The sequence below is a fragment of the Montipora capricornis genome, chromosome 2, assembly GCF_036669925.1.
Source record: "Montipora capricornis isolate CH-2021 chromosome 2, ASM3666992v2, whole genome shotgun sequence".
NCBI lineage: Eukaryota > Metazoa > Cnidaria > Anthozoa > Scleractinia > Acroporidae > Montipora > Montipora capricornis.
In genome coordinates this window covers 46,004,223-46,016,722 of record NC_090884.1, presented here as the reverse complement: position 1 = coordinate 46,016,722, position 12,500 = coordinate 46,004,223, and the positions used below count along the sequence as shown (strand labels likewise).

Here is a 12,500-nt window from a genome sequence, read left to right as displayed (position 1 = left end):
ATTCGTAGCCGAAGAATTTAGATCCTTCATGAGAAACAACGACATCAAACACATACGGTCAATGCCATACCACCCCGCTACGAATGGTTTGGCCGAGCGGTTCGTACAAACGTTCAAACAAGCTCTGCTAGCAGCAGCAACTGAAAGGAATCCACTCTCCTGGAAACTGGCGAACTTCTTACTAGCCTATAGAACAACACCACATGCAACAACAGGGGAGACACCAGCCATGCTACTCATGGGAAGGAATATTCGGACAAGACTTGATGGACTAAAGCCCGACATACGGAAGAGAGTAGAGGATAAGCAGCAAGACCTGGAGTTGAGTCTAAGCAATAGGCACAGACGCAAGCTGGATGTAGGTCAAGAAGTTGTTGCCCGAGACTATCGTGGCGGAAACAAGTGGATGCCTGGGTTCATAACAGCTCAGAGGGGACCTTAACACATGAAGTTAGAGTTGCACCCAACACAGTTTGGCGGAGACACATTGATCAACTCAAGGGGTCTGCCCTGCCCCTAAGATCTGACCAAGGGGGCGAACAACAACAACAGAGCTCAGCTGTGTTCACAGCTATTCCGCAAACAGCAAGCAATATTAGAAGAGAAGTTCCGCAGTTCCCGAAACCTGACAACATTGAGGGTTCAAGTACAGAGGAACATATTAGCGCCACCCCTGTCAGTACCTCAAAGGACCAGGCGACTGTTGCCTTTAGCAGCACGGGGACACCGGCTAGACCTGCTCGGTTACGGAAACCACCTGAAAGACTGAACTTATACTGACTTTGCTTGTTTGTTGAACACGCGTGTCTGTAATTGGGGGGAGGGATGCTATGTCACAACAGTTATTCAGCGGTGTTACTAGTTCACATGCGCACGCATGCCATGTGCTTTTCAGTAGTGTTTGAGAGATCGCCATGTTTAATAAAACTATTCGACTGAACGAGTCCATTCTCTGTCGTGAGACACAACAACAACCTACAAAAAAATGCCACCGGTACCCTTGATTCCGAAATTTGAATTATATAACTTATTACAAGCTAAGTTGCTTGTTAACGCGTTTACTAACAAGGATTTTTTTTTCTGAGACAGAAGCATTTTCATGAACACACTCTTGATTTTGTTTACTTTTCACTTTTTTTTAAATTTGCCCATTATTTATATAATTCAACCCAGACCGGTATGAACTTGAAATTTTTGTAGCCTTTTACGTGAAACAGGGACGAAATATGGTTTCGGGACGAAATATGTATTAAATGCATCGCTGACGCAAAGGCATACAGGTTGGACATTTCTGAAACCGGTCTGAGATTTGTTGTCATTTACATGAGACCGGTACGAACTCAGCCCGGTGTCCTAGCGAATTTGGACCCCCCCGCCCCCCCCCCCCCGCTACAAATCCGCTAGTGGATTTGGACCCCCCACCATTACGGTTTATTTGACTATTTGGATTGCGGAAACTGACCGATACCATGAAGCATTAATTTTAGAGAAAAAGACTTAGATCACGGCGGGTCTAAATCACAGGTCACATTAGATCAGTTAATTTTTCAATAAATGTTCTTAAAGCATTCGCGGCGGCAGTTTGTAAAGTAGATGCGAATTTTAAATCCTTTCTGACAGAAGCTGACGCACTGGGAACTCATTGAATTGTCGTGTTAATTTTCTTATAAAGAGAAAAAGCAAAGTCGAACTAAAGCTTCAGTTAAAGTTGTTTAAAGCACGCGCTGTGGCCTTTCTTAAAGCCTTTTTTCTTTCATATTTCTTTTTTTTCCATTTGATAGTTTGAATGGGTGGCGCTTAGTGGTTATCAACCACGCCTCCCACCTCTGCGACCCAGGTTCAATCCTGGTCTGGAGGTCGTATGTGGGCTGAGTTTCAGTCGATCTCAATCTGACTCCGAGGGTTTTTCTCCGGGTAGTCCAGTTTTCCTCCCTCATCAAAAATCGATAACATCCGGGCGGATACCCTCGTTTTGGGATAACCTCTGATATCTCTCCCATTCATTGTATTGAATGAATATTATTTCACAAAGGAGGTGCCACCTTTTGAAGTAACACCACTTGGTTGGAAAACGCTTTGATAGAACCTTACTTGATTACAAGGCTCAGAAGATCTTTCCTATTTTTATAACCAAACTTTTCCGGTCATGACTTCTCGGATTGATTTTTAATAAGGAGAAAAAGCAAAGTTAGAATTAAGTTTCAGTAAAAGTTCACAAATGGCTTTTCGGGACTTTTCTGGAAACGCGCCCCTGGTGCTCGTTTCTCGAAAGTCCCGAAACTTTACGGGCCATTTTCGGGTGTCACAATTTCCTTTGTATCTCAAGAACGGAGAGGATTTAGGTCGTCAAACTTCACAGTTAGTTTTCTTTTTGTTACCTTGAAATTGTGTTAAAAGATCGGCTTTCCAGAATAAGCGGTTGGTAGTTTCACAAATGGCTTTTCGGGCCCGAAACGTTTTCGGGACTTTTGAGAAACGGGCCCCAGGTCACTTTTTCGCACTCGTTTTTACCCAGTCCTTCGCTATCAACCGAAGGGAAACCTGGCCTTCTCGATATCAACAGTCACGTGCAAGATGGCGGACGAAGAGAACGAGTTTGAGAGACCACGAAAAATACCCAAAACGTTAGAAGAAAAGGACACTGGAAAGCGACTTATAGTGATTCTTGAAAAAGCTTCTCTAGAGACAGTCAAGGTACTTAAATAAGTAGATAGTCTTCGTCCTGACATTTTAGGATTGTCAAAAAATGTAGACCCGCAGAGGACGTTGGCAAAACCAGGATCGGACCGGATCGGACCGGATCGGACCGGATCGGACCGGACCGGATCGAATCCAATCGGATTGACAAAACTCGGACTGGATCAAGAACAAAATCCCCGCCAAAAGTAGACGGTCACCAAACAACGTGCTGAAGAGAGGAGAAGTCGAATTCTGTGCCTTTCTCTCTTGTAGTCGTCTCCTCATTTATTGAGACTCGTCAAAATGTTTTGTTGCCACAGGTGATTTCAGATTCCGAAGCGGAATAATGAAAGATACGAGGTGACAAATTGTCGTCAATAAGTGAATTGACTTCTTTAAACATGAAAACTGACAACAATATTTTACGTTACCCCAGCCCCTGACAATTGCACAATAGGCTGATTTAGCAACAGAAAGGGAATGTCAGTTGACGAAATGAGAGCCCGCAGAATAGTTGGGATTCTACTCTAATATGACCTGACATGGATATTTTTGTTGCGCGTGCCATCGTCAACTGACATTCCTGTTCTGTTGCTAAATCAGGCTATTGTGCAATTAGAAGGGACTGGGGTAAAGTAAAGAATTGTCTTCAGTTTTCATGTTTGAAAAAAAAAAACCGTTGCGTACGCAGTCAATTCGTTACATTGTATCTTTGATAATTCCACTTCGGAATCTGTAATCACCTTTGGAAAAAAACATTTTGACAAGTCTCAGTAAATGAGGAGACGACTACAAGAGAGAAAGGCACAGAATTCAAGCACGTTGTCTGGTGTTATTGATCCGGTCTGAGTTTTGTCAATCCGATCCGATCCAGTCTGGTCTGGTCTGGTCTGGTCCAATCTGGTCAGATCCACATTTTGCTAATGGCCAGACGTAGACGTCTGCAGTCGGATTGACTTTGTTTACAATAGCTTTCACATGGTTACCTTCAAAGGGTATTTTACCCTTCGCTGGCTATACTAAGAGTCTCAGAAAAAAACAGAAAGCACGCTGCCTGTCTACATTACCCTCTGCCTGGTTGCATTCTCCATTTTCTTAAGATCGATCTTTGCGACATCTCAGGGCATAGAGCATAGCGTAGCTGTGGCGACGTGCTACGTTGAGAAGTTCCATTTAGAACCCGAATACCCCCCTCCTTCCTTCCCCCTTCCCTGTTGATGAGGTCTCTCAGACCATGGCTGGAAGGAATCTTTTGTCAAAGTCACCAACAAGATATATGTGTCAAGTGGGTTCTGAAAGAAAAATCATAAATAGAACATCCCATGGGAATTCATTTATTTATTCCATCTTGACCAGTTATGTATCAAGTTTGCCGACCATCTGCATTGCTAGAAGAAATTCTTTTAAATTTTTTAGCAGTTAATATTCCAATGATTAATTAACATTCCTTGACTGGCCAAAATTTTTATCATAGAATGGAAAGACTTTTGAATTGCTGAATTGTGATCAGCACAAAGGGATAATGAAAAAGTTTAAGAGGGACCCTGCTAATGCCCGGCCGGACATTGCTCATCAGGTAAGGCTAATATAAAACATGGCTGAAAGAGCTTGAAAATATCCAAATGTTATGACTAACACATTGTATCTTTGAATGATATGACATCACTGCCATGTTGGTGCTATAAACAAAAACCATCTATAGGGTAGGCTTCTTTTGTTTACATGTATAAGGTAATCACATGATTCTGATAATTATTCTAATAATAATAATAATAATAATAATAATAATAATAATAATAATAATAATAATAATAAATTTCCTGTCACTGCAAATGCCCTTTAAGGCATAATGAAACAGATTACAAGAACAAGGCATAATTTGTAATGTAGATGAAAACTTCTTTTTATTTGTTGTTGTTTGCATGGTTTGAAGATTTCTAGCAGTTTTGGTAGCAGGTAGGGTGGAAGTCTTTACTAGTAAAATTCCATATTTACTTGGTTAAGTGCAGCTCCTGAATAGATACGGGTGCCATATTTCTTACCCTACTTTCCAAAATTATAATTTGCATAATTCAGACAGTGTTAGAGCTTTTTTTTTTTTTAATTAATTAAGGACACCAAGAATTTTCTAATGCCCTAATCCCAAAGGGATCTACATGTACGTAGAAAGAAACAACAGTAAAACAAGACAGTTTATTGCATTAATTATCAACATATTTCTGTTCTGCTGTCAACATTTTCATGTTGATGTTTAAATAAATGCCACATTTAACAAAAAAAAAATGGGAAAAAAAAGCCTTTCTGTAGTGCTCCATTTACTATGGGTAAAACACTTTTTCAATACTCATTCATATTATTTGGTAAGAGACAATAATTCATGAACGGGTATAAACTATATAAAGAACTATTAAAGCTTGCTCCTTAGACAATAAATTGAAGCAACCCCTACTTCACATCTTTCTCTTTTAGTGCCTACTGATGTTGATGGACAGCCCACTGAATAAAGCAGGACTTCTGCAAGTCTATGTTCACACAGAGAGAAATGTTCTCATAGAGATCAACCCTCATACCAGGATCCCAAGAACATTTCATCGTTTTTGTGGTCTGATGGGTAGGCTGCAGTGACTTGAGTAACTGTATTTGCATACTTTATCAATGTTTCCCTCAGGTTCGCAGAGTAGCTTCAGGTGTATCATGATCAGTAGTCATATACAACGCTGGGGCCCCATCTCTTTTTAATGTTTATTTTAAAGTTCTTGTATGGTTTTCTCACCACTAACCTTAATAGAAAAGATAGTGGTTTCATGAAGGAGGACACAATCATGTAGAGCACTTGTAATGGGTGACAGGTTATTCTTTTTCTGCTATAATTATTACACCGAGGTTATTAAAACATGTCAATAGTCCTATATAAGCATGCTCTGGCTCCAAATCAAACCCAGACTTTCGCACCCTTTTCATCAACCATCATAATAAATTGTCATTAATTTGCTTGTCTTGATTGCAGTTCAGTTGTTGCACAAGCTGAGCATTCGTGCTGCTGATGGACCACAAAAGTTACTCAAGGTATAGATAGAACAAAACTGAAATAATTCTTAAACATTGTAGAAGAGATGGTAAATAATTTTTTGACTTGGTTAATAATTAAAGAGAGTTACATAATATTAAAGACAGCTCTTGTAAGACTCCTGCAGCTAAGTGGTATAGCAACCTCACTGAGGATTGGAAAGGAAAGGAAAGGAAAATCCGAAAGGAACTTTATTTAAGTGTTGAGTCGTTCTTGCGCTGGAGCACTAATTGGGGACACTTTAAACTGAAATTAACAATTAACAAAGTCAAGTCAAATGTTGGTTTTTGAGGACAGGAGAAACCCGGAGTACCCGTAGAAGACCCAATAAACTCAACCCACATATGATGCCGAGTCTGGGAATTGAACCCGGGCCACATTGGTGGGAGGCGAGTGCTCTGAGACTCACCACTACTCCATCCCTGTACCCCCAGTAATTATTTTGAGGGTCAAAAATTTGACTGCTGAATGCTCAGATTTTTGTCGAGTTTGGCTGAGTCAATCCTGAGAAATATTCTAAAATTTATTTTGTCCCCGCGCTTTGCATTACTGAGGTAATAATTTTCCCCTATGAAAAATATGCAATATCCATGAAATATCAGTATTCTGCACAAGCAGAATCACATGACCTTGAAGCGTGTAACTTGCAACTGTTTTTCTTGGAACAAAGCTGCCAGGAATTTTATGCCCAAATATGGACAAAAGAGCTACATTACATCCAAATAAGCAAATTTCTAAACTCAAAAATCCCAGTTCTGAGCCAGAGTTAAGCGCAAACAAGGTCATGAACTTCTGGCATAAGTCATTAGTTATACATTATGTGCAAGCTAATATCAATTATATAATTATTAAGTAAACTGACTTTAGAGTTACCTTGTCAGGTTATCAAGAATCCAGTAACAGATCATTTACCAACTGGCTGCCGGAAAGTAGGTGGGTTTTTGGAAAGAGTTACTTAATATCTTAAATTCAAACTAAATGACATTAATTTTGATGCAATTTTTTTCTTTCGGTTCTGTTTGTTTTTCTTAAATTTTTCAGTCATCTAATAATTACTATGATGCTAAGTCTATATGTTCTCCAGGTACCTCCTTCCACTCTGATAACCTTGTAAAATTGAAAGACGTCATCCCAAGAGATGAGCCTATAGTCTTTGTTGTGGGAGCCATGGCTCATGGATCTGTAAGTCTTCTTTGTTCTTTTTAATTAAAGTTACATGTTCAGATGCCATCAGAATGCATGGAGATCAGGTTTTGGTTGTTGAAAAAGTGGATAGCACTGTGCAGCAGATACTAGTAAATGACAATCCAGCAGATAATTCGTATCTATAAACCCAATGAGTTATCCAGATGGCAGATGGTCATTGTCAAAAAAGAAGGTAGAATGGGTATCTTGTTATTTTATGAGTGCTTTCCCATACAAAACGTCTTGGCAGGTTTTTACCACCAAGTCTTGCTGTGGTTAAAATTAGTAAACAATATGAAGATGAAACCGTCAACACTTTTTTAAAAAGATCTACAGTATCAGACAGGTTTTGCTTATAATACTATCAAAATAGACGTAAATCGACGTTTTTGCCATTTGAGAAAAACCTGTCTGAGAGATTTAACTATTTTTTCTATACATGATAATTTACTTTTTCTGGCTAACGAAATCCTGGAATTTTAAGATGGGGTCGTAAGGCTAGTTTTTGAGAAAAAGGCCTTTGAAGTGTCTAGTTTCCAGTCCCCCGTCCAGCAGCTTGGTCACTATGTTTAGCATTTCCCCATTATTAAGTAAAATTACATTTAACATCATTTGTGGTGACCAACACTTCTGGAAGACATTCTATTGCTTTAATTTCACAGATTTGAATCTCGATCTGCAGTAAGCCACCTTAATGCCCTGCAGAGATCATAATTACCAGTAACTATGTTATGACAGAATCTGATAGTGATTTAATGTGCAAATAATATTATTTATGCATTCTCAGATTGATGTTCCCTATGTTGAGGAAACAGTAGCAATCAGTCAGTACCCTCTGTCAGGAGCACTAACATGCTCAAAAATCTGTACAGCTTTTGAGGAGGCTTGGGGAGTTGTGTGAAAGAACAATTTTGTACACTGGGACAGTGTGCATGGATTTGCAATAATTTCAGCATGCAGCAAAATGGGTGAACAAACTTGGACAAATTATCAAAAAGACAAAGAAACAAGAGACTATCAAATGGACAGAAAAGTCAGCTTATTATCATTGGAGGGATGGCCTTTACAGCTTTAACAAGTATTTTTAGCTGCTCCAATATTCATCAGGATTCCAAGTATAAATTTCACTGCTAACTGTGACAATTGTAGCTTCTCTGCTCTCTGAACAGTCTTTTTTCTGTATACTGCAAGAACAATTTTTTGCTCTTTGCTGAATGATTTAATTTCTGCACAAGTACATGTTGTGTAAACTTCACAAATCCACCGGTGAAGATGAAAAAAGAACGCCATTTGGATCACCCGTTGGATCCCAGAAGGAGATTTTAATGAACTTTACCTGGTGTACTCTCCAATGAAAGGTCTTTTTTATGCAATAAAATAGATTATTAACCTTCTGCTCACGTCGATAAGTTGGTATCAGACTTTTACAAAAATAGGGGCCACTAAAGGCACTGTTACACTGTGAAATTGTTTGTGCAACTAATGTCTCACAATGCTATGGTGAGAAAAGTTGCATAAAACATTGCCCAATGTAACATACCGTGAAACAGCCAAATACATTGCGAGACAAGTTGCAGAAACGGTTGCAGAAAGTAGAATTGAGTTCCTTGCAACGCTTCACACGTTGCAGATAATTTTGCAAGTATTGCACAGTGCCACATCTGTCCTGCAACTTGTCTCTCAAATGTTTGCGGCATGAGCCAATGAAAATGTTTCTTTAACCTCCTGAAGGTGATCATAAAAAATCAGACAAGCTGCAAGAAATGTTACCTACATTGTAGTGTAAAACCTGTCAAGCAACTTATTTTGCAGTGTGAGAACTTTCGTCACATCAAAAACACAAGACAAGTTGCAAGAAAAATTGCAGTGCAGAGTTTAACAACACCTTAATTTAAATGAAAAAACATTTGTCCGTTCTTTAGTGTTAAAATCCAAAAGATTTCATATTTGCCTAAATTCCTTACTTTGTCGGAAACAAGGAATATTGTTTTTCTCCAAAATTAATCTCCTCCTCCAACACCATCTTAAAAGTCCTTTCTGGTGAAGACCTCTAGCAGAAGATAAGGGTTTATTTGAAATAATTAACAAACATTATACTACCCGCACAATGACAATGTACAAGAAATTATCTGGATGACTAAAATGTTCACTGAGCCAATGGACTGGAGTTTCTAGCGGAGGCTCAACACCTTGAATGACTACCCTCCATTCATTATCAATCACTCCACTGGTACCAGGAAACACCTCCGGGACAAACTCGTGTAACAGGTCACTCAAAGTGCGCTGCTCACCTGCCAAATGAAATGATGACAAGAGTGGGCAATTAAGAACTCTTAGGTGGCTCAAAAACTGTTTTACTCATGGGGCACATCACAAATTTCTTTGCTGCTTGTTGGGACAGAGCCTTTGAAGCACAAAATTATCAACAATTGATAATAAAAAAATATTTCTAACTATTAAAAATTTAATTTTAACAGATAACATCTTTGACTTCTTAGACAGGTACCTTCTTAGGAGGCAGTGCAGCTCAGTGGTTAGGGCACTTGCCTTGAGATCCAGAGATCCTGGGTTCAAGACCCATTCTGACCACTCGTTGAATTTGTTTCAGGTAGTCCCTGGTTCAATTTCCTGGCTGCACTTGTATAATTGTAAATAGCCAACTGGTTTGCCTCCAGCCAGTTGGGATTCTTAATTAAAGTTGTTCTGTTCGGTGGTCAGAGATGTTAGCTACTAGCAACTCTATGATACTTCCTTACTGTTTGGAAAGCAAACAAATGAACTAAATTGCAATCATTAGGAAAGAATTTTCGCCAGTAACCTTTGGAAGACCACAAAAGGCTATGTAGCTCTATCACCTCATTGCTGCCACGATAGATGGTGGACATAAATAATAGATCTGTCATCAGCTCCTTTTGTTTCTCCAGCATTGTTGTACATTTCATTGTTATCTGGGTCTCTAGAGATTTCAAACCCCCTATATTGCTAAACTACCAGGAAGGGTTACGTTTTTTCAAACGTTGGCCATGTAGCACTTAAACTTCAACAAAATTAACTATTGGAGGGTAACGTGAAGTGAAAGGCTAATGCTCACATTGTTTACATGGGTAGAAAACTACAGTGTAGCACTTCACATTACCCTCCGATAGCTACCCCTATATTGCTGTTTGGTGACACTGCATTCATCTTTACGCTAGCTACAGCTAGCTGTACATTACATTGTAAATTAACAACTCCTGTGTTATTTTTTTGTGTAAAACCCTTGCACTGTACAAAATTAAATCATTACACACTCACCATTTTCAGTCACAGGTCTATACAGCTCTTGAATAAACTGATTTGGATAATCTGACTGCAATTTTATCAATTTAAAGAACATATCAAATATCTTGGTACGATGGTATTTTTGTTAATAAAATATTGAAGGTGCTCAAATCTACATTTTTATAGTGTATGTAGTTTTGAGTCTATTTTCCATTTAGATTCTGAACTCCTCAATGTTTCATTTGGATTTCATCTCCTATCATGTTAGCCTGCGAATGCAGACATTGTTCTGGCAGTCGTTTCTCTCCCCCACAAAGGGACATCTGTGAGCTCGAGCTGCAAAACGATTTTTGTGATGTAGAAATTACAGTTTAGTTCTTAAAAATCCAGATTGGTGCATGGCAGCCGGTTCCCTGGAAAAACAGGATGAAGGATCAAGGTTCACCGGATCAAGGATAAAGGATCAGTTCAAAATAAATCAAAATAATAGGCACGATTGATTGCACCCCTATGTGACTCAGTCAAGATCTCTTGTATACTCAAGCGAAAATAAGCGAAATCGGGTCAAATATAATAAATATAAACATACTAAATAAAGAAAGTAAATAAAGAAAGTACCTGACGACTAACAAAGAAGAATTGTATTCTTGTCACCAATAGGCACAGCAGGCAGAAAGTTTATTCCCACACTTTTGATCACTTCCGATAAAATAATTAAAAGGAATTTGATTTTGGCCGATTCTCTGAATGATGGCTCGCAAAAGCATCAGTGCTTAAAAAATCTGGGATGATTTTGACGACGACATTCCTCTTGTAGTAAACACGTAAATCATGTTTTTCTGTGAGCCACAAGAATTTCTGGTGATTGATATGGCATAACACATATACACCAAGAGGAGTCCATCAAATACATCATTCAAGAGAAGAGGGATATTTTTGTCAATCTGCCAACGGGTTTTGGAAAGTTTCTGATTTACCAGGCTTTGCCGTTTCGGGGGAGAGAAATGGCCGCCATAAATAAGCCCGCGTTCACAGGCTACTATGATGTCATTACAATTGAACACCACTTGAAAGGAGGAAACTATACATTAACATATTGTTATTACAGTACTATGCAACTGACAGACAGATTTGCAGAAAAAGAAAATCCAAGACTCCAATCAAATGTAGACGGTTCCAAGAATGAATAAAAAAATTAATGTTTTGTCAGCCTTGAAAACACTGGTTGGGTGTGATAAGATAAAGCCTAAATGTAATGATTTCAGACTTTCTCTTGACAAATAAACAAGTTTTCTTGTCATGTTTGTAACACTCACAATAGAGTCTACTGATTTTTTTGAATAGCTCACCTGAAATATTCTAAATGGAATAAACTTGAAGATTGGGTCATCCCCTGTTCTTTCCATTAGACGCCTGTTTACAGCCCAAAATTGTTCAAATTTATCTGTTGGATATAGCATGACCCACAGCTGTGAATATCATTAAGCAAGTTCTCTTGTTTGCAAAAATCAGTATTTATCAGAGATTTCATTTAAGTTTTCCCACAAAAAGATCACCTTTTGTAGCCACTAGCCAGGCATTTTTAATGTTTTGTTATGGTATTGTTACAATGGTAAGGACAAACAACTTGCCAGATTTTCCCATCCAGACCCTGAGTACGAACTGCTCCGAAATTTCCAACTTTAAAAACTTTTCAAGAGTTTGTAACCGCGTAAAAGTGTCGTAAACAACATAAAATGTAAATGTGAATGTGCGTTGCTTTGATTTGAAGCTCATGACTCAACTTTATTTCAAGCCGCGAGGTCCTTTTTCGTTAACATCAATTTTTTTCTGTTCTGTAATGGACATTTTAGGCCTTTTCACAACAATCCCATAGAAAAAAATAAACATGTTATTTGCTGGCCTAGGTCGGTCCATATTGGGAAAAACTGTGCTCTCGGTCTTGAGTATGGCCCTCGGCTGCATACTCAAGATGTACCTCTGGCACAGTTTTTCCCAATATGGACCTCCTGGCCGGCAAATAACATATTTATTTAACAATAATAATATGTAATAATTGTACAATTATGGTAATGAAATTAATGTTAAGATTAACCAAATGAATGTACAACTGTACATCAAGATCATAAAACATCACAATCCCTAAACAAATTAATAAAGAAATCCTTGCCTTTCCGTTTTCTCAGAAAAAATACTTTAATCAGTCACTTCATTACAGGGATTTATAACATCTAGCTGCAAGCATTCTATGGCTTGATAAAGTCAAGTACCAGTATGTTACTCACCATTGCTTAGCCCTAGCCAAAGT

At 38.6% G+C, this 12,500-nt stretch overlaps 3 protein-coding genes across 3 annotated transcripts in view; 2 read left to right on the top strand and 1 right to left on the bottom strand.

Moving 5' to 3' along the window:
* Positions 1–12,500, top strand: part of LOC138024113 (dual specificity mitogen-activated protein kinase kinase 7-like) — a 336,186-nt gene that overhangs the window by 224,937 nt on the left and 98,749 nt on the right. The window lies entirely within an intron of this gene.
* LOC138024011 (ribosomal RNA small subunit methyltransferase NEP1-like) lies at positions 2,553–8,323 on the top strand. The gene is made up of 7 exons (XM_068871106.1): positions 2,553–2,694; positions 4,154–4,255; positions 5,149–5,290; positions 5,687–5,745; positions 6,628–6,679; positions 6,831–6,928; positions 7,719–8,323. The coding sequence occupies exons 1-7, from the start codon at positions 2,575–2,577 to the stop codon at positions 7,830–7,832; spliced, it is 687 nt and encodes a 228-aa protein (XP_068727207.1). The 5' UTR covers positions 2,553–2,574; the 3' UTR covers positions 7,833–8,323.
* The window catches only part of LOC138024003 (autophagy protein 5-like), an 11,995-nt gene continuing 7,213 nt past the window's right edge, over positions 7,719–12,500 (bottom strand). Inside the window, exons 5-8 of the mRNA XM_068871095.1 lie at positions 12,478–12,500; positions 11,542–11,636; positions 10,226–10,280; positions 7,719–9,222 (exon numbers count right to left, since the gene is read on the bottom strand). The exon at positions 12,478–12,500 is cut by the window's right edge and continues 62 nt beyond it. Coding sequence (XP_068727196.1) covers positions 9,023–9,222; positions 10,226–10,280; positions 11,542–11,636; positions 12,478–12,500 — 373 coding nt within the window. The 3' untranslated portion in view covers positions 7,719–9,022. The remainder of the gene's footprint in view (positions 9,223–10,225; positions 10,281–11,541; positions 11,637–12,477) is intronic.